This window comes from Trichosurus vulpecula, chromosome 2, assembly GCF_011100635.1.
Source record: "Trichosurus vulpecula isolate mTriVul1 chromosome 2, mTriVul1.pri, whole genome shotgun sequence".
Lineage (NCBI taxonomy): Eukaryota > Metazoa > Chordata > Mammalia > Diprotodontia > Phalangeridae > Trichosurus > Trichosurus vulpecula.
The window spans coordinates 259828863-259853984 of NC_050574.1; the positions used below are offsets into that span (position 1 = coordinate 259828863).

At 37.3% G+C, this 25122-nt stretch overlaps 1 protein-coding gene across 2 annotated transcripts in view; it reads left to right on the plus strand.

Annotated features, from left to right (window-relative positions):
• The window catches only part of LOC118839292 (MOB-like protein phocein), a 47891-nt gene that overhangs the window by 1022 nt on the left and 21747 nt on the right, over nucleotides 1–25122 (plus strand). The window contains exons 2-4 of one of the 2 annotated variants that reach the window (XM_036746752.1): nucleotides 226–390; nucleotides 2272–2361; nucleotides 2446–2827. In XM_036746752.1, coding sequence (XP_036602647.1) covers nucleotides 226–390; nucleotides 2272–2361; nucleotides 2446–2496 — 306 coding nt within the window. In that variant the 3' untranslated portion in view covers nucleotides 2497–2827. Of the gene's footprint in view, nucleotides 1–225; nucleotides 391–2271; nucleotides 2362–2445; nucleotides 2828–25122 lie in introns of those variants that run through there. The other variant, XM_036746753.1, reaches the window with a different exon arrangement.

Consider the following 25122-nt stretch of genomic DNA (forward strand, 5'->3'; position numbering starts at 1 on the left):
CCCTAGAGCGCCCCCGCTCTTCCCCCTATCAGCCTGAAGAGAAATGAAAAGCTTTGACCTTGCGTAAACTGGAGGTCATTCTGGTAGCCATTCTGACCTGTGGTTTGGGGGGGACAGCGTGCTCTCGGTCAGATGAATAAAACTTGAGAGTGGTGATGAGGGAACTATAAAACACAGTGGTGGTTGTTTTTTAAAGAAAAATATCTCAAATTTCTCTCTCAACAGGCAGGGCAAGCTTTTAGAAAGTTTCTTCCCCTCCTTGACCGAGTTTTGGTTGAAAGGAGTGCAGCTGAGACTGTTACCAAAGGAGGTATTATGCTTCCAGAAAAATCTCAAGGAAAAGTATTACATGCAACGGTGGTAGCTGTTGGATCAGGATCTAAAGGAAAGGTAAATCCAGACTACTGTGAGAGAAATAAAAGATAGCTTCTTTAGCCTAACTTAATTTATAATGCTCAAACAGTGAAGGGACAGCTAGTTCCGGTATTGTTACTTAGCTCATTATGTTCCAGTCTTCCTCAAGTCACCCAAATGAATGACCACAAAAAACCCTAACAGACTCTGTACAGTTTTCTTTAATGAAAAGTACATATGTGTAGATTGTCACTGCATAGGAAGTAATTCCAGGAGGTTGTGATTAAGTTTCTCATTACTGGTCTTGATAAAAATTAGGCATCCATTTCTTTTTCACTGGATCCTGTGAGTAGACTGCTCTCCCTTACCTCCTTGTTCCTTCAAGACTCAGCTCAAATCTCCCCTTTTGGAGGAGGCCTTTCTCAGTCTCTTCACCCAACCCTCACTAACATAGTTCTTGTTGGAACAATTTTCGAGTGTTCTTTCCCCATTAAAGACTGTTCCTTGGGATCTGGGGGTTTGCCTGTCTAGTCTCAGTGTTCAGCACATAATAAACTCTTAATAAATGCTTGTTCACTAACATTTCCTTGGAGAACCACAACTCTTCTAGGAAAATTGTCTGTAAGTAATGATTTTATACTACAATTATTTCAAAGGTAGTGTATTTTTTCCATATAATTTCATAATAAACTAATAAAAATAATTAAGGTAGTGTAAGGGAGTGATGAGTTTTCCTATCATAGAACAAACAAGATAACTATTACACCCTTATAAACAGCCTGAATTGAGGTTCATAGACATTGTGATTTGCACTTGGATTACAACTAGTGAGACTGCAAGTCTCCTGAGGAGGGATTCCATTGCCATGTGACCTGCATATAATTATGCTTTTTGTATTAGTTTATTATTCCAAGCTGTCCTTAGAATTTCTAGATTTTTGTTTTTTAATTGAAGTCCAAATAGTCTAAGTATTGAAACATCATTGAATCTCAGATTTTAGGGCAAATTTATGGGAAGGGAATACACATTTATTAAGTACTTTAAATGTGCCTGACACTGTTAAATATCTTACAGATATTAGCGCATTTCATCCTCACCACAACCCCGGGAGATGGGAACTTTTATCCACATTTTACATTTGAAGAAAGGCAGAAAGAGGTTGTATTTGAACTTAGGTCTTCCTGACTCCAAGAACTAGACTACCATCCAATTAAATTAATCATGTAATTGAACCCCTTTATTTTATAGATTAGAAAACAATCTGACAAGTTTTATTTGCCCAAGATCCCAGGGATAGAACTGGGATTACAAAGAAAGTGCTAGCAAGCTTTTCAGAAGGACAGAGAGTTGTGTTTCACAACCTTATTGTTCCCTACTGAAATCCATCTATCTTGCTTTCTGTTTGATCAGAAGATAGCACCCTTAATTTCCTTCTCCTTTGTTCTCTTAACCTTATTTCAGGCTGTTATAGCTAAATAACTAAAGTAGTGAATTCAGCCCATATCCCGTCTTTTATTGGTACTTTTACATAAAGTAGGTTTCTTGAATTTTAATAAGAATGTAGATTAAAATTGTTGCCAGAATTTTTAACTGTTCTGAAGCTCTTAAGTCATGTTATAGAAAGAAATGACTTGTGGTCTGGGTACTTCAGAGAAGAACTTAATGTTTAACTTGTGGTATAAAGGTCATCGAGAGCTGAAATTTAAATGTTTTGTGTGACTAAAGTGCATAGCTCTTATACTAAAGATAAATCCTTTGTCTTTTAGGTTTAAAGAACTAGTTTTGAAATCACAGATCTTGTAAAATCAAAATATGCTAGCCACAAAAGTATCTTCATATATTGGTTTAATAACTTTCATGTAAGAGTTGGGCAAATAAGATATATTTGCTAACGTTTTTCTTTTTTCCATTTTGTAGAGTGGAGAAATTCAACCAGTTAGTGTGAAAGTGGGAGATAAAGTTCTTCTTCCAGAATATGGTGGAACCAAAGTAGTTATAGAAGACAAGGTTTGTTTAATATATATAACTTTAAATGAGTTAAGTAGTTGTTGCTAGTAGAATTAACTAACATGCTCCTTTTTTCATTTGCAGGACTATTTCTTATTTAGAGATAGTGACATTCTGGGGAAATACGTGGACTGAAATCACTAATAATGTGGCGTCATGAAAGTTGCCCATTCCGCTGAAGTTCTGAAATCTATTGTTTCATCATGTAAATAATTTCCAGGTCTCTTGTTTTATAATAAATGGATCTCTTGTGTCTCTAAAATCTAATTTCTCTGCATCGATATGAACATTTCCAAATAAAAAGATGTAAAAATGAATGGTAAACTATTTCATGTGTTAAGAATTCTCTGAAGTTATTTTAATCTCATACCTTTACAGAGTATTAGAGTTAAAAGACTTAAAGATTAGGGCTTTGCCTTTAGCTTTGTTACAATTGTATCTAATTAAAAACAAGAATAAACAGTAACATTCCTCTTTGTGATTTTGTAAACAAGTCTTAAGTAGTAATATTTTAGTTTTCTAAAAATAGCAAGTTTAAATTGTTGAAATAGGATCTGCTTAGGTAAGTAGATCTTTACTGCTAACTTGTTTTTACTGAAGAAAGTTTTCATTGCAAAGGTTTTAGTTCAAACTAAAGACCAGAAAATTATCTGCTAGGAATTGATGGTTTAAATTTTTGGTGGATTGAGTACAATTATTTCAGGCTCTTAAGGAGCAATCCTATAGTTCCAACATACTGAAACTACCATTAGATTCATAAATCTAATAAATTTCATAAATACCGTTCTTTTGTGGGGCAGCTAAGCAGTGTAGTGGATAGAACACTGTGATTGGAATTGGGAAGAGCTGAGTTCAAATCCTTGCTCAGACACTAGCTGTATGGCCCTGGGTAGGTCATTTAACCTCAGTCTCCAGCTAAAATGAGGATAACAAACTTCACAGGGCTGTGAGGAATGTTTACAATAACATGTAAGGTGCTTTGCAAACCGTCAAGCACTATGTAAATGTCAACTGCTATTCTGTGAACTTGACTGCCAATTATGGAATAATTTGTGTTGCACAGGATGGTGGGCTAACCAAGAGGAAAATGATTTCTTGGTGAGGTGGTATTTAGTGGGGCTAAGGTGGGAACCAGCCACATTAGCCACTGTTTTGGTGGGATCTGTGTACTGCTGCTGTGCTTTCGACATGACAATTGGGTTAGCATGCTAGACGTTCTGTCCTATTCATGGAAGTTGACTTATTAAGGTATTTGCTTTTAGTGGTGTTAAGGAATTTGTGCTGAGAGGCACATCTAACCAATGCCAACTAACTGCAAGATGACTAACCAGGATTGGAATGCAGTGCTTGATCCTGTGAATAAAAATCATCTGAATCAACCACATTCCAATAAGAAGGATGGCAGCTTAGAGAAAAAAAGATGTTTCCTGGGTGTCAGTAAAAATGATTTAATTTGAAATGAAATTTTGGTACTTCCGTGATAGTATGTCAACTTTTTCCTTGTAAGTGTTTCCATCCAAAAGTGCAAGGGGCTCATTTTTATAACCAATTTCATAGGCCCTTTAGTACTTCCCCCTCATTTGCTAAAAAAAAAAAAAAATCAGGTCTAGTGGTAACTTATTCACATAATTCTATCCAGATCTTAAAAATCTGGTTGCAAACACGTAAGTTTTTCATTAGATAGGCATAGAGGTTTGATATCTTTAATCCTGTTCTTTTTTGGTGCTTGTATATGGGGAGAAGAAAGTTGCTTGAGTAGAGCAGATTAGGAAAAATTTTCACAGGACTGCTTGACAGAAGACTAATAGAGGTAACCCTCAGTTATAGAACAGTATGCTGGTATTTTCATTTTGCTTCTGAAAAGGAAGAAAAAAAATACCAGATAAAAATGTTTAAGGGGTCATTTCAATTGTAATGAATAGGTTTTCCACTTAGAACATTTGTCCATACAAACTCTAAATTATTTTAAGTCTTGTTAATACCTTGAATTTAAGTGTCTCTGAAGAGGTAAAAGTATTTAAATGTGGTTCATCTTATTTTTAAAAGTTGGAGTAGAGAATAGGCAATCTTAATCTTTTCCTCATTCTTAGCTTGTCCATACCCTTTGAAACTATTGTTCACCCTCTCCTTGATACTCTGCATTATTCTCCAGGTTTTTGAGGCATCACTCTCCTGGTTTTCCTACCTTTCTGACTATTCAGTCTCCTGCTGTATCCTAATCCAGATTGTATGTTCTAGCTATGTGGTTCACAGGGTTCTGTCCTGGGCCTTCTCTTCTCTCTCTGTACTACTTAATTTGGTCATCTCACCAGCTTCCATGGATTTAATTATCATCTCTATACTTATGATTCTTAAATCTCTTTCAATTCATCCTCCTCTGCTAACCTCCAATCTCCAACTGTCTCTCAGACATCTCAAACTGAATGTCCAGTAGGCATCTCAAATTTGTTTTCAAAACCTACCTCATCTTTCCCTCTAAGTCTTCCCCTGCTTCTGCCTTTCCTATTCTTATTGAAGGCAACACCATCCTTCCAGTCCCTCAGGTTCTAAACCTAGATATCGTTTTCAGCTCTTCACTGTCACCCTCTCTCCATATCTCTTTTGCCAAGGCCTGTCAATTTCACCTTTGCATCATCTCTTGAATATGCCTCCTTTTCTCCTCTGACATCACCACCACTGGTACTGGTCCTTATCACCTCACGGTCAACCTGCCTCCAGTCTCCCCACTACAATCCCTCCTCTATTCAGCCAGTAAAGTAATTTTCCTAAAGTGCAGGTCTGACCACGTCACTCCACTCGATAAACTCCAGCGGCTCCCTGTTGCCTCCAGGATTAAACAAAATCCTCCAGTATTCAAAGCTCTTTATAAGCTACCCACCTCCTACCTTTCCAAGTCTTCTTATACCTTACTCTGCCACATACTCCGATCTAGTGACACTGGCCTGCTGACTGTTCCACAAGCAAGACACTAAATTTCTCAGCTCTCGTCATTTTCTGTCCTCCATGTCTGGAATTCTCTCATTTTCACCTTTTGACTTCCCCGGCTTCCTTTAAGTCTCAACTAAAATCCCATCTTTACAGAAAGCTTTTCATAACCTCTTTTAATTCCAGTGCCTTTCTATATTATAGCCTATCTATCCTGTATATAGTTTGTATAAATTTCTTTGCTGCTTGTCTCTTCCATTAGGTTGTGAGCTCTTGAGGGCAAGGACTCCTTTCGCCTCTTTTTGTATTCTCAGCTCATAGCACAATGTCTGGCACTTAATATTTACCAAATTTTACAGGTGGAGAAGGCATAAAAAAGTTAACCTGCCACAAATAATCTGGAGGATTAATTTTAAGCAAATGTGAGGTACAATCAGCAGAATGAACGTATTTTTAAAAATGGGGCAAAGTGTTGTTTGAAGTACATAATGTACTTTTCAAAAAGGCTATTGCCAGAGAGGTAGATTCTGTGATTTATTCTGTAATTACTGTAGGAGGGAGGATCAAAGTGGAGTATAGCAGCAAGTCACTATCATGGCCTGCTGAACAGGTTTTAGTACCAGAAATGATGGAAATTTCTCCTGTTTCTTGACTTTGTCTCCCTTGTAGACTCCAATTTTATCTCGGCACTTAGGACAGAACTGGGGCAACCAATTTACCTATATGTCATTAGGAACAGGATATGACAAATCATTTCTTATGTTGTCTTCTAGCATTATAGAATAACAAAAATAAAGGGAAAACTTGTCAAGTAATTTCTCATTTATTTCATTAGGTTTTAAGGGAGTTTGATGTAACCTTTGCCTATAGGAAAATCTACTGATAGAAGACATTGCTCATCCTGCTTTACTTTTGTAGATAACAGGGTGGTTCAGAACATCATGTAGCATGTTGCAGTGTTATTAAACCTTGAGCACCAGCTATGAAATAAGATATATGGTAGTGATTATGGGACTTTTGATTTAATGCATAAAAATGCAGAGTAGGAGCACCAAACTACTTAGGAATGAGTTTAGTCCAATTTGTTCATAACATATAATGAAATCGTTTGTAAGACAGAGCTGATTACATCACTTGGTTTAATTTCACCTTATTTCATAATCTTAATTTTAATAACTTTATGCATATTTTCTCTAGCCTCCCACCTGTTTTTTTCTTTAGCAAATATTTTACCTCCAAATTGGTGGGTACATGGACACCGCTGACCCTGTACCATGGGCAAGCCCTTGATCTTGCTAAGCCTGTTTCCTCATCTAAGATGTAGATAAAATGTAAAAGGAAAAACAACTACAAAACAATTGAAAATGAATATTGTGAAATTATAAAGAATAAGCTTGGTCCCAAAAAATAGAAATGTGAAAACACTTGCTCTCTCCCCAGGGCATCTGCAAGTGTGGGGCATTACAAAAGACTGCAGATTGTTTTCAAAGTATTGATTGGTTTTACTGAATTATTTTTTTCCCTTCTGTTTCTTTTTAAAAAAATTCTCAACTATATGGGATGACTGGTAGCAGGGTGGGGATAGATACGGAAAATCTAAGCTATGCACAAACAAAAGATAGCAATAAAATCTACTTTTAAAATACTTGCTCTACCTACTAGGCAAATATGAGACAGATGCTTTGTAAACCATAGTGCTACTTAAAGTGAATAATCATTTTGACTATTTCCTTTTGGGACTGAAATCTAGTTTCATTCACATGGAAATGATAAAAGTACACCCTCTATCAGTGTGCAGTGTGTTACAGGCAGAATTTGTGGGGAATTTCTGAGTCAAACTAGCTCTCTATCCACCATACCTGGCTGCTTCTCATCATGTCCCAGAGAAGTTAGATTGTTTGCCCCAAGGTTACACAGTGAACAGAGCTAAAATTAGAGCTAATTCTACTAACTTCCAGCCTAGCGTCCTCATCTGTTACTTTGTGAATAAATGGAAGGCCCTCCTAATCTACTGCTGTCCTGTTACTTGCCACCAATTCGAGAAATTTCCCTAGGATGGATGAGGGTAAAATGCATGGATAAGGACAGAGAATTCTTTTGCTGGATTTAGTCTTGTCCTCAACAAGGGCTCTAAATAGGATATGCAAAGAATATAAACTTACCCCCTCCCCCAAGAATTGGAAGTTGGCTGTATAAAAAATTGTTCCAAATCATTAATTAAAAATGTAAATTAAAACACTTAAGGTTTCTCCCCACAGCCAGCAAATTGGCAAAGATAAAAGAGTAAGCTAGTTAATGTTCGAAAAAACTGTAGGAATATAGGCACAGTCATACACAATTAATGGAGCTAGAAACTCATCCAACCATTCTAGAAAACACATTGGAATCCAGTGAGCCAAGTCACTAAACTACTTATATCTAGCAATCACACTGCCAGATGTAGACCCCAAATCAGTTAGGTATAGAAAGGAAAGTCCTATATACCAAAATATTGCTGAAGTTGTTGTGGTAGTAAACCCATTTCATTCCTCTGGGAGGACTATTATCCAAAAAATGAAAAGATTGGACCAGGTCTCTTAGATCTCTTCCAGCTCTGTAGTTTAGGAGCTTTTTTGAGGCATTTCCTGATCTCCCTCCAAGCTATAGTGTCACCCCTCTCCACCTCCTCCTTGTATTCATTTAGGTTTAGGTCTGGTTGATTTTTTTCTTTTTTTGGACAACACTTGTGATTTCTTCAGTATAAAGAATTTCTGCTGAAGAAACTTCTTGGTTTTTTTTTTTGAGGAAACTCCTACTAATATAGAATACCACCTACTCTACCACTGATAGTTTTACATAAGAATTGCACAGAGCAATGAGAGGGGGATTGGAGTGGGGATAATAATTGTTTAGTGGATAAAAAGATAATACAAAAGCTTCTCAGTGACCAACACCTCTATAAAATAAGCTGAGAGAACAAAAAGTAGGGGATCTAGGGACAGCTAGGCGGTACAGTGAGTAGAGCACCAGCCCTGGAGTCAGGAGGACCTGAGTTCAAATTCGACTTCAGACACTTGACACACTGCCAGCTGTGTGACCTTGGGCAAGTCACTTAACCCCAATTGCCCTGCCTTCCCCCCTCAAGAAAAAGAAAAAGTAGGGAATCTAGTTCAACTCAGTAAACCTGTAAAAATCCAAGAGAGAAGAAACCAAAAAAAAAGTTTAGGGGGTTTGGGAAAGACTAACATTGAATTCCAGCTAACTCTATTCACTAGTATAATAAAACTCACTTTAATATAGCGCTTTAAAGTGCACACTGCTCTGTCCTCATAACAATCCTGGGAGGCAGATAGTTATATTCCTACTTTTTAGATAATAAATCTGAAGATTTCAAAGAAACATGGGAAGATATAAATTGATGTAAACACAACCAGGAAAATATACACATCAGGTATAAAAGTGTCAACAAGAGAACATTAAAATGAAGTAGAACTCTGTAATTATAATATCTCATTTTCATCCCAGAGATGACAAATATAGATATAGACCTAAATAATTGGAGAAATTATTCTTGGGTAGGTCATATTAATATAATAAAAAGGACAATACTATCCACTACAGTGCCATACCAATCAGATTTGCCAAAGGATTACTTCATAGAGCTAGAAAAAAAAAAGGAAATTCCTCAGAACAAAAGATCAAGAATCAAGAGAAATAATTTTTAAAAAAGTGGGAAAGAAGTGGGGCTAGTGGTATCAGATCTCAAACTATGATGCAAAACAGTAATCATCAAAACTATTTGGTACTGGTTAAAATTTGTTTTATCAATGGAATTCATTAGGTACACTTCTGACATCATTCAATGAAAATGGCCTCTTTAAAGTTACTAATGATCTTTAATTACCACATCTAATAGCCTTTTTTCTCAATTTTATCCTTATTATCATCTCTTCAGTCTTTAACACTGTTAATCACCTTCTTGTGAATACTTCCTCTAGATTTTCATGACATTGCTCTCTCCAGGCTCTCCTATCTCTCCAACAGCTGGTTCTTCATCCATGTCATCCCCACTAACCCTAAAGCTCTGTCTTGACCCTTCTTTTCTTTCCCCTCTATACTATCTCCTTGGTGATCTCATCAGCTCTGATGGGTCTGATTATCATCTTGATGCAGATGATTCCCAATTTTATATATCCATCCTTAATCTCTCAGACTTCCCTGAATTCCAGTCTTCAATCAGCAATTGCCTATTATTCATATTGAAACAAATATTCTATTCCATCTCAAATTCAACAGAATTTGAAATAGATCTAATTTTCTTCCCCCCACAAACTCTCCCCCCTTCCAAAATTTCCTATAACTTTTGAGGACAGCTTCATTTTCCCAGTCACCCAGGTTTACACCCTGGTGTCACCCTCAACTCCTCTCGAAAATTCACTCCACATATCCAATTTGTTACCAAGTCTTGACTACATTATTTGTTTATCTTCCCTTCACTCCACTCATACAGCCACCATTCTGGTGTAAGCCTTCAACATCTCATAGCTGGACTCTCATTAGTCTTTTCTTTGGCCTCTTCCTACTCCAATCTATCTCCCACCTTGCTGCCAAAGCCATTTTCATAAAGCACAGGTCTGAAGCCTGTTACCTTGCTATTCAATAAAATCCAGTGGCTTCCTATCACCCCCAGGATCAAACAAAATTCTCTATTTAAAATTCAAAACCCTTTACTACCTGACTCCTTCCTACACTTTCTATCTTACACTATACTCCCCTCCACTCACTCTACAGTGGAATGAAACTGGCCTTTCTGTTCTTTGAACAAGACAGATCCTGCATCTCAACTCCTTGGTTTTTCAGTGGAAGTTCCCCATGCCTGGAATGCTCTCTCTCCTCAACTCTGACTTTTTATTTCCCTGGCTTGTATCAAGGCACAGTTCAAGTGTCACTTTCTATAGCAGGTCTTTTCTGGTCATCAACCCTCATCCTTCCCATCCTCCCAACTACTAGTAGCTTCTTTCTTGGATTTTCTTTCATTTTACACTGTATATATCTTATATGTAGTTTTTTGAATGTAGTCTCCCCATTAGAATGTGAGTTCCTTAAGGATAAGGAGCCATGTTTTGTATCCCCAGTGCTTAGCGCAGTACTTTGTACATAGTGTTTAATAAATTCTTGTTGACTAACACCGTGTAGAGAAGTAAACAGCCTGGCCTAGTATTTGACATACCCAAAGGCCTCAGCCCTAAAATAAAAAAAAATCATTATTTGACAAAAATTGCCAGGAAAATTAGAATGTAGTTTACTAGGAATGAGATGTAGACCAATATCTCACATCATATATCAAGATGAGCTCCAAATTCATTACTTGAACATAATGAGTGATACATAAACAAACTAAAGAAACAAGGAAAAAATTACCTTTTAGATCTATGATAGAGAAAGAGTTCAGGACCAAACAAAGGATATACATAAAAGGGTCTCAGAAGATAAAATGAATAATTCTGATTACATAAAATTGTAAAAATGTATACAAACAAAACCAATGTAGTTAAAATTAGAAGAGAAACAAGAAAAAAATCTTTGCAATAAAAGAATATATAAGGAAATGATTCAAATTTATAAAGAGTCATTCCCCAGCTGGTAAATGGTCAAAAGATATGGACAGACATTCCAAAAGAAGAAATCCAAGCTAAGGACATTCATGTGAAAAATTCTTCAAATCACAAATAGCCAGAAAGATCATGATGATTGCTAACATTTATTCACATTAAAGCAATTCTCAGGCTCTACCTTATACCTATCAGATTGGTAAAGTTGACAAAAAAAGGAAAATGACATGTTGGAGAGATTGCAGGCCACTACCAGCATTCAGTGTCAGAGGCAGGACTTGTAGGGACTTTCTGACTTAAGCTTTCCTGTTTGCTTGGTGTTCTCATACTGCTCCTATTTGATATGACATTTATTTTGGGCTGGTTGTTCCTCCCACTCCTTGGATCTTCTTCCTGAAGCTCAGTTCTCTGGGCCTGCTCTCTGCTGGGCAAAACATTTGCTACAGCTATGTGCTTCTGTGGGAAGATGCAATTGTTTATGAGGAGAGAAAGGAGATAAAATTCTCTTTTTCCTTCACATTTAAGACATTCTAAAAACCACAGAAGAGTCATGGTGAATATTGACCAAGACACAGCAACTTATAATTACTCTAATGTTTGCCCAGGAGCCTGAGACAAATATCAGAATATGAAGTAATTTGTGTGACTGTAGAGTATTTCATTTGCACTGTCCAAAGAATTCTCTTTAGGTTTCTGTCTTCTGACAAGCAAGGCAAGAGATTGGGCTCGTCTGCTGGTTGGTGGTTGTCTTCCTCTCCATGAGGTGTTGTAGTGGATGGAGAGAGGATGGATTGAGGATGCAGGATCTTCAGGCCTCTTACATTTACAAGGTTCCTTCAAGGTTGGAAGTGTCCATTTTAATTTTAGTACTTGGTCACTTATAATCAAGCAAAGAAACACAAAGAAGAAAGAGAAGTTAGGCCTCCAGTTTCAGGTTTACCCCAGGTAAGACATATACTTTAGCTGCCATGTGGTCATGGAAGCATTGTGACTGGGTGTCAAGGGAAGGACAGTCTCTTCCCCACACACTGAGTGGGAGAGTTACTCACCACACCTCTTAGGTATTCAGAGCAAGATAGTAAATATTGTCTTTGTTCAGCCATCTTCAGTCATGTGTCACTATTTGGGGTTTCCTTGGCAAAGATGCTGGAGTGGTTTGCCATTTCCTTGTCCAGCTCATTTTATAGATAGTAAATAGAAAACTTTTTTTTTCTTTTTAACTGATGCAGCATCCTGTCCCTCTGCCACTCTCATGGGGAAAAGATCAAAGGACCATCCAAATTTTGCTATGTTGTACCAGGCACCAATTTATTCTGCATTGGGCCAAATATGTCTGTGAAAAATATGGAATTTTCCAAGATAGCTCTAGAATATGGTACATGAGATGGTCCTTGTTGGCCCATTCCCACACATACTCCATGAGTTGCAAGCTTCAAAACAAGTAACTGCCCAAAGTTTGAAAGGTAGATATCATTTAAAGGTGTAGCCATTCAGGGTCTGAAACAGAGGACGTCTGAAATGACAAACCCTTACATATGGTTTTATTATATGCCTGAGGATCATGTTATTACAAAAGAACCTTGAAATGTTCTTTCATAGTCAACAACCAATGAACATAGTAGCATCTTTTTATTCTCTACATTTTCCAGTCAATTTTATGATATACCTACTGTGGAATATTGCTTATAAAAGGCTGCCTGTTCCCTTCTAAGACCCTCATTAAAGATGTCCTTAATATATGTGTACATTATTTTTATAAAGATTTTACATAGATGGAAAAGTAGGCATATGTGGTTATTGGGGTTTTCGCTATTTTGTGCTTTTTTTTTTTATTTCAAAGTTTCTATTCAGCTCCTTCTGGTCTTTTCATCAGGAATACTTGGAAGTCCTCTATTTTCTTGGACATAATTCCTCTTTCTAAATTCTACCATCCAGCCAAACTGGCCTTCTCCCTATTCCTTACAAAAGACACTCAATCTTTTGTCTCTCTGCCTTTGCAATGGCCTTACCACGTGCCTGGAATACATTCCTCTCTTGACATCTGCTTCAGAGTCCCTCTCTTCTTTTAAGCCCCATCTTCTCCATCAAACCTTTCTTGACCCCCACAACTGAGTGTCCTCATTCCAAAATGATTTGTATTTAACTACTTAGTATATATTTGTATTTACTCACTTTGTATTTATGCTAATATATATTATGCATGTGTGCATAGATATATGAGTGTATATTTGCCTCTCCCATTAGAATATAAGCTCTGTATGAGTAGAAAGTTTTATTATTTGTATCCCCAGTGCCTGGCATATAATACTTGTTGATTGATTAACAAACACCCCTGGGAGAGTCAAGAGAATGAGAGATTAATCATTCATTCATAGATTAATTTTTGTTGTTCAGTCATTTCAGTCATGTCTGATTCTTTGTGACCCCGTTTGAGGTTTTCCTGGCAAAGATCCTGGAGTAGTTGGCCATTTCCCTCTCCAGTTCATTTATTTTACAGATAAGGAAACTGAGGCAAATGGGGCTAAGTGACTTCCCCCGGGTCACAAAGCTAGTAAATGTCTGAGGCCAGATTTGAACTCAGGAAGATAGTCTTCCTGATTCCAGATCTGGCAGTCCATTCACTGCACCACCTAGTTGACTTCATAGACTAACAGAATACCAGAATTAGAAGGACTTCAGAGGTTATCTAGTTCAACCTTTATCTGAATAGGAATTCCTTCTTCAACATCATATCCCCAAGGGTTTTCCAGCCTTAGATTGAAGAGGTCCAGAGAAAGGGAGCTCATTGCTTCTTGGGACATTGTAAACATTTCCCAGGGTTATTGTAAAAATAAAATTAAAAAATTATTTGTAAAGTGCTTCGCAAACCTTAAAGCACTATATAAATGCTAGCTATTATTTTTATATTATATTTATGTATATAACTTTCTCCACTTCTACAAAATAAGCCATCTCCTGTAACACAGACTACAAAAGAAAAATAAAGTAGTTCAATACAACTAATCATTGGAGTAAATAATCACATCAATAAGACCCCAGATCAATCAATACATTTAATAGACATTTATTAAGCACCTACTATGTGCCACACACTCTGGTAAGTCCTTGGGGATACAAAAAAGAGGCAAAAGACAGTCCCTGCACTCAAGGAGCTTATACTCTAAATGAAGAGCTTACAGATCTAATTGAATATTTGAATATGTGTGTGTGTGTTTGTGTGCATGTGTATACATACACATACTAACGTATATGAAGCACTGTATGAAAGAACTGTGATTTCATCAGTGTGCAAAATCCTTCAACCAAGCCAGATAGCAACTGTCTATAATTTATAGTTTTAGAGAGGGAAGGAGAAAGGAAGGGAAAAACCATTTAATAAGTGCTTACTACGTGCCAGGCCCTGTGCTAAGTGCTTTACAAGTAATATCTCTTGATCCTGAAATCAAGAGACAATGATAATGATGATAAGAGCTGACTGAGTCTCAGAGATATTATATGATTAGTCCATGGTCACATAGGTCCTCCACGCCAGAGACAGGATTTGAAACTAGGTCTCCTAGATTCTGATGCCATTACTCCATCCATTGTGCTATGCTGCCTCATCAATATGCATTAGAAGAGTATGTTATAGATGATTTGCTGATGTGTATCATAGGAGAGAGTTTCTACAGGGGTGGAGGGTTCCCTACATGGATGCAAGCCTAGGTCTGGACAGAAGTTTCCAAATGCCTTTTAAAAATTAAATGAAAACCCACTTAGGATCTCCATAGGGTAGCAGTTGTATTATTATTATCTATCTGTTTATTGAGAAGAGACATGGCACCAAAAATCTACTATCAATTCAGTTATACTTTTAAGTGAATTTGTATTTTATTAACCTCAATGGGGTTTACATACATTTAAAATTTCTCACTACACCCTATTGCCCCTTCCAAAAAGCCACCTCATAGAACCAAAAAATTTTAAAAAGAAAACAAAAAGGTGAAGAAAAAAATTAACCAATCAAAACACCTAAAAAATCTGAAACCATAAGCAATGTTCCACATCTGCAGACCTCTTACCTCTGGAAAGAAGTGGGGTCAGAGTACCTTCTTATATCTTTTCTTTGGGGCCATGCTTGTACTTTTTAATTTTGCAACATTCATTTTTTTATTATTATTTTGTGGTGGTTCTATTCATTTACATGGTTGTAATCACTGTGTATTTGGAGCAGCCAAATGGCTCAGTGGATAGAAGGCAGGGCCTGGAGTCAGGATAGACCTAAGTTCATATCTGGCCTCAGACACTTACTAGTTTTATGACCCTGGGCAAGTCACTTAACCTCATCTGCCTTGCCAAAAAAAAAAAATGAGCTGGAGAAAGAAATGGCAAATCACTCCAGTATCTTTGCCGAGGAAACTCATGAAGAGTTGGACACAACTGAACAAGTCATTGTGTATAGTTTCTTGGCTCTGCTTACTTCACTTCACATCAGTTCATGCAAGTTTTTCCATGTTTGTTATATTCATATTTGTCATTTCTTACAGCACAATAATATTATTACATTCACATACCACTATCCATTTTAATTATTATCCATTCCCCACTTGATGAGCATCTATTTTGTTGCTAGTTCTTTGCTACCACAAAAATACTGCTATAACTATTTGAGTGTAAAGTGTACTTTATTTTTATCAATGACTTCCTTGAGGTACATTTCTAGCAGCAGACTCTCTGGATCAGAGTATGGATATTTTAGCCACTTTATTTGTACAATTGTACAAACTGCTTTTCAAAATCATTCTACTAATTCACAGCAGGATCTACACATATTTAAAAAACTAGAATGCGTATTTGTGAAAATTAGTATGTATTCATAAGATATGTTTACTTATTATGTTACGTGATACTACCCATTTTCCTAGTGATCAAAGATCAAAATGACAATGCTTATCAGGCATAAAGATGTTCAGCTCTATTCAATATACTTCCAGTGTCTACAGGTTGGTATTCAGACATTGCAGGGAACTTAAGGGTATTCTAGAATATCCTAAGGGGTCTAGTATTAATAGCTAACCTGTGTTAATTAGTGAACTAATGTTAATAAAAAATAAACTGAAACACTACAAGATAGTCATTTCTGTAGTGTCTTCCTTTGCATTATATTCTGCTCAAACATATTTACCTACTCTAACTAAATGTATCTGCTTTTCCTTTGTGATTTCCAAGGGTAGAATATAATTTTTGAAGATAAACTTTTTTTAGGAAAGAAATAAATATCAAACTTACATTTTTATAGTAAAGCTAGGATCATTAACTCACAAAGTACTTTCTGGACATTATCTTATCCACTCCCCTTGTCCAACAATCCTTATGACGACTGTTCTTGAAATATTTGTGTAAAAGGGAGAAATTGTGACATAGAAAGGTCATGCAGTAAGTCAGGGTCAGAACGTCAGAACTAAGACTGGAATCATTTATCAAATTTGCAGACTACATGCAAAAATGAGAGGGTGGAGGGAGTAAGAGAGGGAGAGAGTGAAAGGGAATAGAAGAAAGGGAAGGAGAGAACTTGGAGGGGGGAGAAAGACAGAGAGACAGAAATAGACAGAGGCAGAGAGTGAGAGAGACAAAGAGGTTGGTTATTGAAGGGCTTTTTTTTTCAGGTCTAAGTTGTACTAGATGGCCAGTGAAGATTCCATTCAACTCTGAAAATCTTTCGAGAAAAATCCAGGTCTTGTTATTAGACTAGGCTATTTTCTCTTTGCTTTTTCATTTTCCTTGGCTCATAGGTCACATTTAGAATAGTGGTATTTTAAGTCTGTTATCCTGAAGACTAATCTTTGTTTAAGGGAAAGAGATTCTTAAAATGTAATGAGATCCTTGTTCATGCTTGTAATTGCCTTTATTACAACTAAATTCCTTATAGTGTTTAGCATCTAGTTCCTTCCCTCTGGAGTAGGATTAAGGGCTAAAATAAAGGAGAATGAAAGTAATCAGATGCCTTAAGAAGTTTGAGAATCTTTATCAACAAAAACAGTGATAACTTTGATTATCACTTTTGTACAGGGATTAATTTGTAAATAATATGTTCTCATCATGTAAGACTATTGTACAGATAAAGAGTGTTGGACTCAGGGTCAGGAGGCCTAGATTTGAATCCCCACCTCAAACACTTTTATTGCTGTGTAATCAGGGGTCAATCATTTAACTTCAATCTCAGTTTCTTCATCTACATGTAAAGTGGGCAAAATAACACTTGTACCACCTATCTTAAAGGCTTGTTATGGAGAAAGAACTTTGCAAATGTTAAATTACCATGTAAGATATGAGCTGTTATCAATCACATTCTATGAAAACGCAAAGGGAATTTAATGTCATACAGACTATGTATGTGCCAGACATTGCTATGCACTGGGGATATAAAATAAAAATGAAGCATTTGCCCTTAAGGAGCTTACATTCTAGTGCAATTACAAAGAGGAATTTGACTTGCACACATATAAATAAAGACATTTAATTTGAGGTAACAGCTGGGTGGATGAAGAAAGACTTCATGCAGGAGGTGGTTCTTGAGTTGTGCTTTGAAGACAAGGATTAGAGAAGAGAAAGGTGACTTGCCAGCATGGCAGAAAGCCTGTGTGAAGGCTGAGTTTGGGAAACGGTTAGCTAATAGCTCAATTATTTGGGATGTAAAATGCATGAAGGAGTATAATATAAGGCTGGAAAGGTAGACTGGAACCAGATTGAGCATGCTAAGCTAAAGAGTTCATATTTGATACTAGAGGCAACAAGGAGCTATTCAAGTTTTTTGAATAGGGGAGTGACATTGTCATACTTATACCTGAGAAGGTTATTTTAGTAGCTGTATGGAGGATGGATTCTACACTGGAGAGGGAGAGGGAAGCCAGAAGACTAATCAGATGGTTGCTGTAATAGTCCAGTCATGAGGGCCCAAACAGAAGTGGATCGATATGAGGGACTTCAGGGAGATGAGTTGACAACTTAGCGACTGTTTGGATATGGGGGGGGGGGGGCAGGTGAAGAAGAATGAAGAGTCAGAGATAACTATTTAAGTTTTTGACCTTGGGAGACTAGGAGTAGGACATTATCCTTGAAAGAAATAGAGAAGCCTGGAAGAGAAACAGGTTCAGAAAGAAAAATAATGATTTCTCTTCTGGACATGTTGCTTTTGCACTTCCCCAGTGACATCTAGGTGGAAATGGACTGCAGGTAGTTAATAATTTAGGAATAAACTCAGAAGAAACACTGGGTCTGGCTAAATATTGGGAATCCTTGACAACTGAACCTGTGGTATTTGATGGGATAATTCAGAGTGTAGAGGGAAAAAAAAATCATCCAAGATAAAGTCTTGGGGAACACCTATCCTTAGAGGACAGAAGATAGAGTGAAGGAAATTGAAGAGTGCTAAGACATGTAGTAGGAGAACCAGGAGAGAAGCTTCACCGAAACCAAAGGAGGGGAGAGTAACCAGGAAGAAGTGAGAAGGTCAAATGCTGCAGAGAAGTCAAGTAGGGTGAGGACTGAGAAAGTATGGTGATTTCAGAAAAGCGGATAAGATAGAAGGCAGATTGCAGGGAGCTGACAAATGAGTAGGAGATAAGGCAGTTGAGGCTTTGAGCGTATGGATGGAAAAAGAGATTATGTAGGATGAAACCGTGAAGGCAGGGTCAAAATGAGGCTGAAATTTAGCTAAATTTAGATACTAAATTTGATTCTTACAACAATCTTTCAAATGAGAAAATCCAAGGATAATAATAAGTATTATCCTTATTTAACATATGAAGAAATCGAATTCAGTTCATAAAAGTCAAGTAATTTGCCCAAGGTCACGCCACCTGTTTATGGCATTTCTGGGACGCTAATCCTGGTCTCCTGTTTTCAAGCCCAACATGACAGCACTGCCACCAAAGGCAAAATAAATGGTTCTAAAAATTAACTTTTTGGTGGCAACTTTTTCTGAACTAGTCTTGTGTTGATTTAGGGAGCTGGGGGGCAAGGGTGAGTGGAAGGGAGGAGAACAACTTCTTGTCATGGTGATAGGTAACTCTTCTGTAATTTATCATCTTAGTTGCGTGAGGCATTGAGAAGTTAATTATGTGTAAGAGGTGATGTAAAATGAACCCAGGCCATCCTGACCCAGAGGCCAGCTCTCAATCTGGTACTCGATATTTCCTCTATTTGACATTTTTTAATGTATCTTTTATTATAACCTGCCAACTTACTTCCATTGTCCCATTTTATCCTTGAAAATGCCCGCTCCACAAAGGACAGAAAAGGAAGCGTGCTATTATCCTCCTCACAAATGGAGGTCGGAGACTCATATGGTCTAGTGAATTGTTCCAAGTCACTATCAAAACTAGGACCAGAACCTAGCCTTCTTGAGTTCTAAACAAGTTCCTACATTATCTCTAAAAATAGCAGGCCATTTCTCTACTCCAAGTGGTCAGGCGGTCAAGGCATTTCTGAGGTATTGCTGATGCTGTTTTTCAAAACTAACCCTGAAAGCTTATCAGCATAAATGTGAAGAGTATAGGCTAGAAACATTTCATCCTTAGGAACAAGGTTACTGCTGTGAACAAGGCCAGGATTTACATCAGAAGACTTTTATCTTTATTGTCGTCCCCCCCTCACCCCATTTTATAGGCTAAGTGTTATTTCCTAATGCTACTTCAGACCTGGTGCTCCTCCGTATACTCTGAGGGGAATGGTATGGGATGGGTATATTAGACTTGTAATAGAGCTTGACGATCGTCAGTGTGGAGGGTCTCTGAGACCCTTTTAGGGGATCTTCAAGGTCAAAATTATTTTCATAATAATATTGATGTCATTTGCCTATTAAAATACTCCTCCTCCCTTTTCCAACTACGTATCTGCATGAGCCCAGATTTTCTTCTTATACTTCCACTAAAAAAACATATAACAGAGCAAATACAGAAGTGGATATGAGAATACAGCTGTCCTCAATTAGGTCAGACATTAAAGAGATTTAGGAAAAAATATATATAAAACAATGCCACTTTTCTCACTAAATTTTTTATTCTGGGAAAGTTATTTTTCATAAAAATGTTATTTATGCTAAAATGTAATTTTTGAAATTATATACATTGAATTAATATTTAAATAATTCATAGTTTTAATTTCAAACATGGCAAATATCAATAGATATCCTGGGATATGATGGAGCTGTTACTGAAAGCTAATGTTAGGTTTTCAGTGCGAGCACTTATACCTCATAAATGCTGCAGATCAGGGCTTGATTAATTTGTTAATTATTTATACTTATACTTATACTTATATATATATTATAATTATACTTATAATAATTATTTATACTTAAGAAAATGATAGAGAGAATTTTAATAATGCAGATTAAACTTAAAAGTATGTCTTCCTTTTCAGAGAGCCAGTTGATAAACATTTACCAAAACCCAAGATAAACAAAAGCTCTTTGGGGTCCTCAGTAATTTTTAAAGATATAAAGGGGGCCTTGAGACCAAAAAGTTTGAAAACCTCTGATCTAGTCAAATCCCTCCTATTTCACAGATGAAGAAATAGAAGTATATACAAAGTAACTTATTCAAGGTCATACAGTCAGTAGGGAAGGGGTAGGGGGGTAGAAGAAGAGACAATGTAAGAACTTTATTCCAAATCCAGTTCAACTTCTATCACATGGCAGCTATCTCAGAGCTAGAAGGGGTAACAGATGGTGATGAGAGTGTCAAATGTTATAGGGAAGGAAGTAAAATTGGATTAGGCCTAAAAAAATGCCATGTAGAATTAAAGTAAGCGAGTCAAGTCAAGAAGCACTTACTTAGCCCCTTCTAGGTGCCAGGCACTGTATTAATCCTTGAGGATACAAAGAAAGGCAGACAGTTTTTGCTCTCAAAGAATTTACAGTCTAACGGGGGAGACAAAGTGCAAACAAGATATATTGGGGATCATTTCAGAGAGAAGGAACTAATACTTAAGGGGAATCAAGAAAGGCTTCTTGATGAGAAGATGAATAGGTCAGAAGATTCCAGGCTCTCCAAATTTCCTCCACAAACAAGACTAGAACATCGCCTCAAAGTGGAGAACAGAGCAGCAAAAATAAACAGAAGTTGGAGTAGAGTTGTCTTCCTAAGACAACTTGAGAGGACCTTAGGAAAACTCAACTTCAGGGACAGAGGTTTGGCCTGATTGAAGTACAAAAACACCTCTAGGCTGACTGTGATGAAAGCTGAATCAACAAATAAGCCCTGGGGGCAGGTGTGTGGGAAGTAGCCTGGCCTCAGGAGCTTTCATTTCTAGGGTGATGTGAGGCTGGAATGGCTGAGTAGGGGAAGATTGAAAGCCCCTCCACTGTCTCAGGGCACCAGGCTGTAAGGGCAAGCACAGTGGGACTTTTTACTGTTTTTTCTTTTGGAGTGCTTCTCAGCACTAAGGCAATCAAAATGTCTTTGATTGAGTCTTGCCTTCGTTTGTAGTAAGGCCCCTAACCTTTTGCTAATTAGGTCTGGAGAGGTGTGAAGCCCTTGGACCCTGATATATACTCTGAGGGTAGCATTTAAGCTAGAACTCTCAGAACAGTGGGGGGAGAGGTTTTGCTTTGGGGGCTCACTCACTGGAAGACTGTCATGTGATTTGGCCAGAGGAGACTCTGGGTAGCTGTTAAGGATCCCCCCAGCTTTGAAAACCCAGATGTTAGTGCTTCTCTCTCTGGTAACTGTGTATGTATTGCTACGGCCAGACAGAAGTTTTTCTGTTGATTTGTGTAATTTTCCTCTCTTTATAATTTCTGCTTGTAATTTCTGTTTGTAATTGCTCTGAAGTTCAGGGTGCTAACTTTTTCCCCCTGAACTAAGTGAATGATATGTGTATGTTTAATTAAAGTGAGATTGTAGACCCCTTAAAGTTGCTTTCCTTAGAAAAGCAGATCAAAGAATCTGTGCTAGCAGCCCTCCTGTGTGCTGGTGTTATTGGTCTTACACAGCCACAGTAGCAGCATGTAGCATTGTTGTTAACACAGGTACAACTGTGCAGAACAGACTCAGTCCAAGGTTTCAGCTGTAAGAGAGAATGAGATAGCACATACTGATGAGTGCTGTAGCAGAGGGGCAGAGACTCTGTTAGCTATGGGTACTGTCAGCAGAGCTGAACCCCTGGTTTCAATTTCAGGGCAGAGGGAAGAGCTGAAGTTTTCAGCTCTGCAGGGAGCAAGAGTATTTGTGGGGCAACTATGGCTGGGGGCCCTGCTATGGTTTAGGAGTGGAGAGAAATGCCCCAGGTTGGGTTCTTGGACCCAATGAAAGAAAGAATCTTAATACAATATTATAAGAAATTATTAAGGAAAATTGCCCTGAAGTTCTAGAACAAGAGGGTAAAGTAGAAGTAGAAAAACAAATCCACTGATTATCACCTGAAAGAAATCCCAGCATAAAAATTTACGGGAATATCATAGCAAAGTTTCAAAGCTCCTAGGTAAAGGAGAAAATATTACAAGCAATAAGAAAAAAAAAACAATTTAAATAGGGCAGAGCTACAATCAAGACCCAGCCTTCAGAAAATAAATAGTAAGAAGGACGTGAGGCCCCGGAAACCATAACTTGGGTCTAGAACCTGATTACAATAATAAGCTACTGAAAATAAAACAAAACAAAATAAAAATGAATAAGCAAAAGAGAAAGAACCAGACCATAGATGGCTACAATATGGATAGAGAAGATCTGGGTTCATATTCAAAGGAAAATAGTGAAGTAAAAAAAAAACACTCCTACCTCAGATAGAAACATCAAATAGTCACAGGACCCAAAAGAGTTCTTGGAAGAACTTAAAAAGGACTTCAAAAAATCACGTAAGAGAGACTGAGGAAAAGTTAGGGGAAAAAAAGAGCAATCCAAGAAAATCAAGAAAGTTATGAAAAGAGAGTCATCCAATTGGAAAAAGAGATCCAAGAACTTAAGGAAGAAAATGACTCTTTAAAAACTAGAACTGGGCAAAAGGGAAGTGAATGACTTTAAAAGACACCAAGAAATAATAAAACAAAATAAAAAGAATGAAAAAATAGGAGAGAATGTGAAGTATTTCATTAGAGAAACAACTAATCTGGAGAAGAGATAGGAGAGACAACATAAACATTGTTAGATTACCTGAAAGTTACAATCAAAGAAGAATCTTGATACAATATTACAAGAAATTATTAAGGAAAACTACCCTGAAGTTCTAGAACAAGTGGGTAAAGTAGAAATAGAAAAAAAATCCACTGATTACCACCTGAAAGAGATCCCAGGATGAAAACTTACAGGAACATCATAGCAAAGTTTCAAAGCTCCCAGGTTAAGGAGAAAATATCACAAGCAACAAGAAAAAAAAAAACAATTTAAATGGTGCAGAGCTACAATGAAGATTACACGAGACCTAGCATTTTCTACACTAAAAGACTGTAGGTTTGGAATATTATATTTCAAAGAGCAAAAGAGCTGGGGTTGTGACCAAAAATAACTTAACTCAGCAAAGCTGAGCACAATCCTGAAAGGAAAAAAGAAAGGATATTTAACGAACTGAAAGACTTATAGGTGTTTGTGACAAAAAGACCAGCACTCAATGGAAAATTCAACATATAAGATCTGGGAGAAATATAAACATTAAAGACCATTCACAAGGGACTCAGTAACTGTTTACTTCTAATATGTGAAAATATCATCAATATTCTTAAGACTGTCATTATTTCTTGGCTAGTTTAGAAGAAAGGTTGGGGTAAGAGAGGATTCTGGGAAGATGGTGGAGTGGGTCAGAAAACATTTGGCTCTCTAAATTTCCTCCACAAAAAAAGACAGAACATCGCCTCAGAGCAGCAGAAATAAACACGGATTTGAGAAGACCCCAGAAAAGACCTGACCTCCAGAGGCAGAGGTTTGGCCTGAGTGAAGTGTAAAACACCTCCAGGTCAACTTTGCAGAATCAACACACCACAAACCCTGGGGGCAGCTGGGTTGAAAGGCAACCTCAGTCTTACAAACTGTCATTTCACAGTGTGTGTGTGGGGGGTCTGACGGCTGAGTAGGAGAAGACCGAAGGACCTTCCACTCTCAAGGGATGCCAAGCATAGTTGTGCTGACCAGACACATTACATGCTGTGCCTTTGGGGAGAAGCTACCACATACCTGGTGAGTGCAATAGCAAGGGGCAGGTACCCTGTTGGCATCGGGCACTTGCGGGAGAGCAGAGGATAGCTATAGTTTCCAGCCACCAGAGGGATCACTGGAAGCAAGATCATTTGTGGCACAGTGTGGCTGAGGGCCCTAGCTCTGAATTAGAAGTGGAGATAGGAGCCCAACATTAAAATACCTAGACAGTAAAAAATACCTGAGTGTATACCTCCCAAAACAGACACAGGAACTATATGAACATAAACATAAAACACTTTTAATACAAATAAACTTAGATCTAAATAATTGAAGTAATATTTATTGTTCATGGGTAGGCAATGCCAATATAATTTACAGCAGGAAATAACTATAGTAACCTTGTGTTTGACAAGTGTAAAGACTTGATTTGGGGGGATAAGAGTTAATTATTTAATAAAAATTGTTGGGAAAGTTGGAGAGCAGTTTGGCAGAAACTGGGCATAGACCAATATATTACACCATTTATTAAGATAAGGTCAAGACAGAAACATGACCTAGATATAAAGGGAGATATTATAGGAAAATTTGAACATATTACTTATCAGACTGATGGACAGGGGAACAATTTATGAACAAACAAGAGACAGAGAACATTGGGAGGTGTAAAATGGATAATTTTAATTACATTAAATTAAAAAGGTTTTGTACAAAGAAAACCAATGTAGCCAAGATCAAGATCAGAAGGAAAGCAGAAAAGTGGCCGGGGGGGGGGGGGGGGGCGAAGGGGGTAGACAGTTTTTCAGATAAAAGTCTCATATCTCAAAGATATAAAGAGCTTTGTCAAATCTATTAAGAACATGAGCCATTACCTAATTGATAAATGGTCAAAGGATATGAAAGGCAGTTTTCTGAAGAAGAAATCAAAACAATTTATAGTCATGTGAAAAAAAATGCTCTAAATCATTATTCATTAGAGAAACGCAAATTAAAACAACCTTGAGATATCATTTTACACCTATCAGATTGGCTAAAATGACAAAAGGAGGAAGCAACAAATGTTGGAGGGGATGTGGAAAAACTGGGCCACTAATTCCCTGTTGGTGGAACTGTGAACCAATCCAAACATTGTGGAGAGC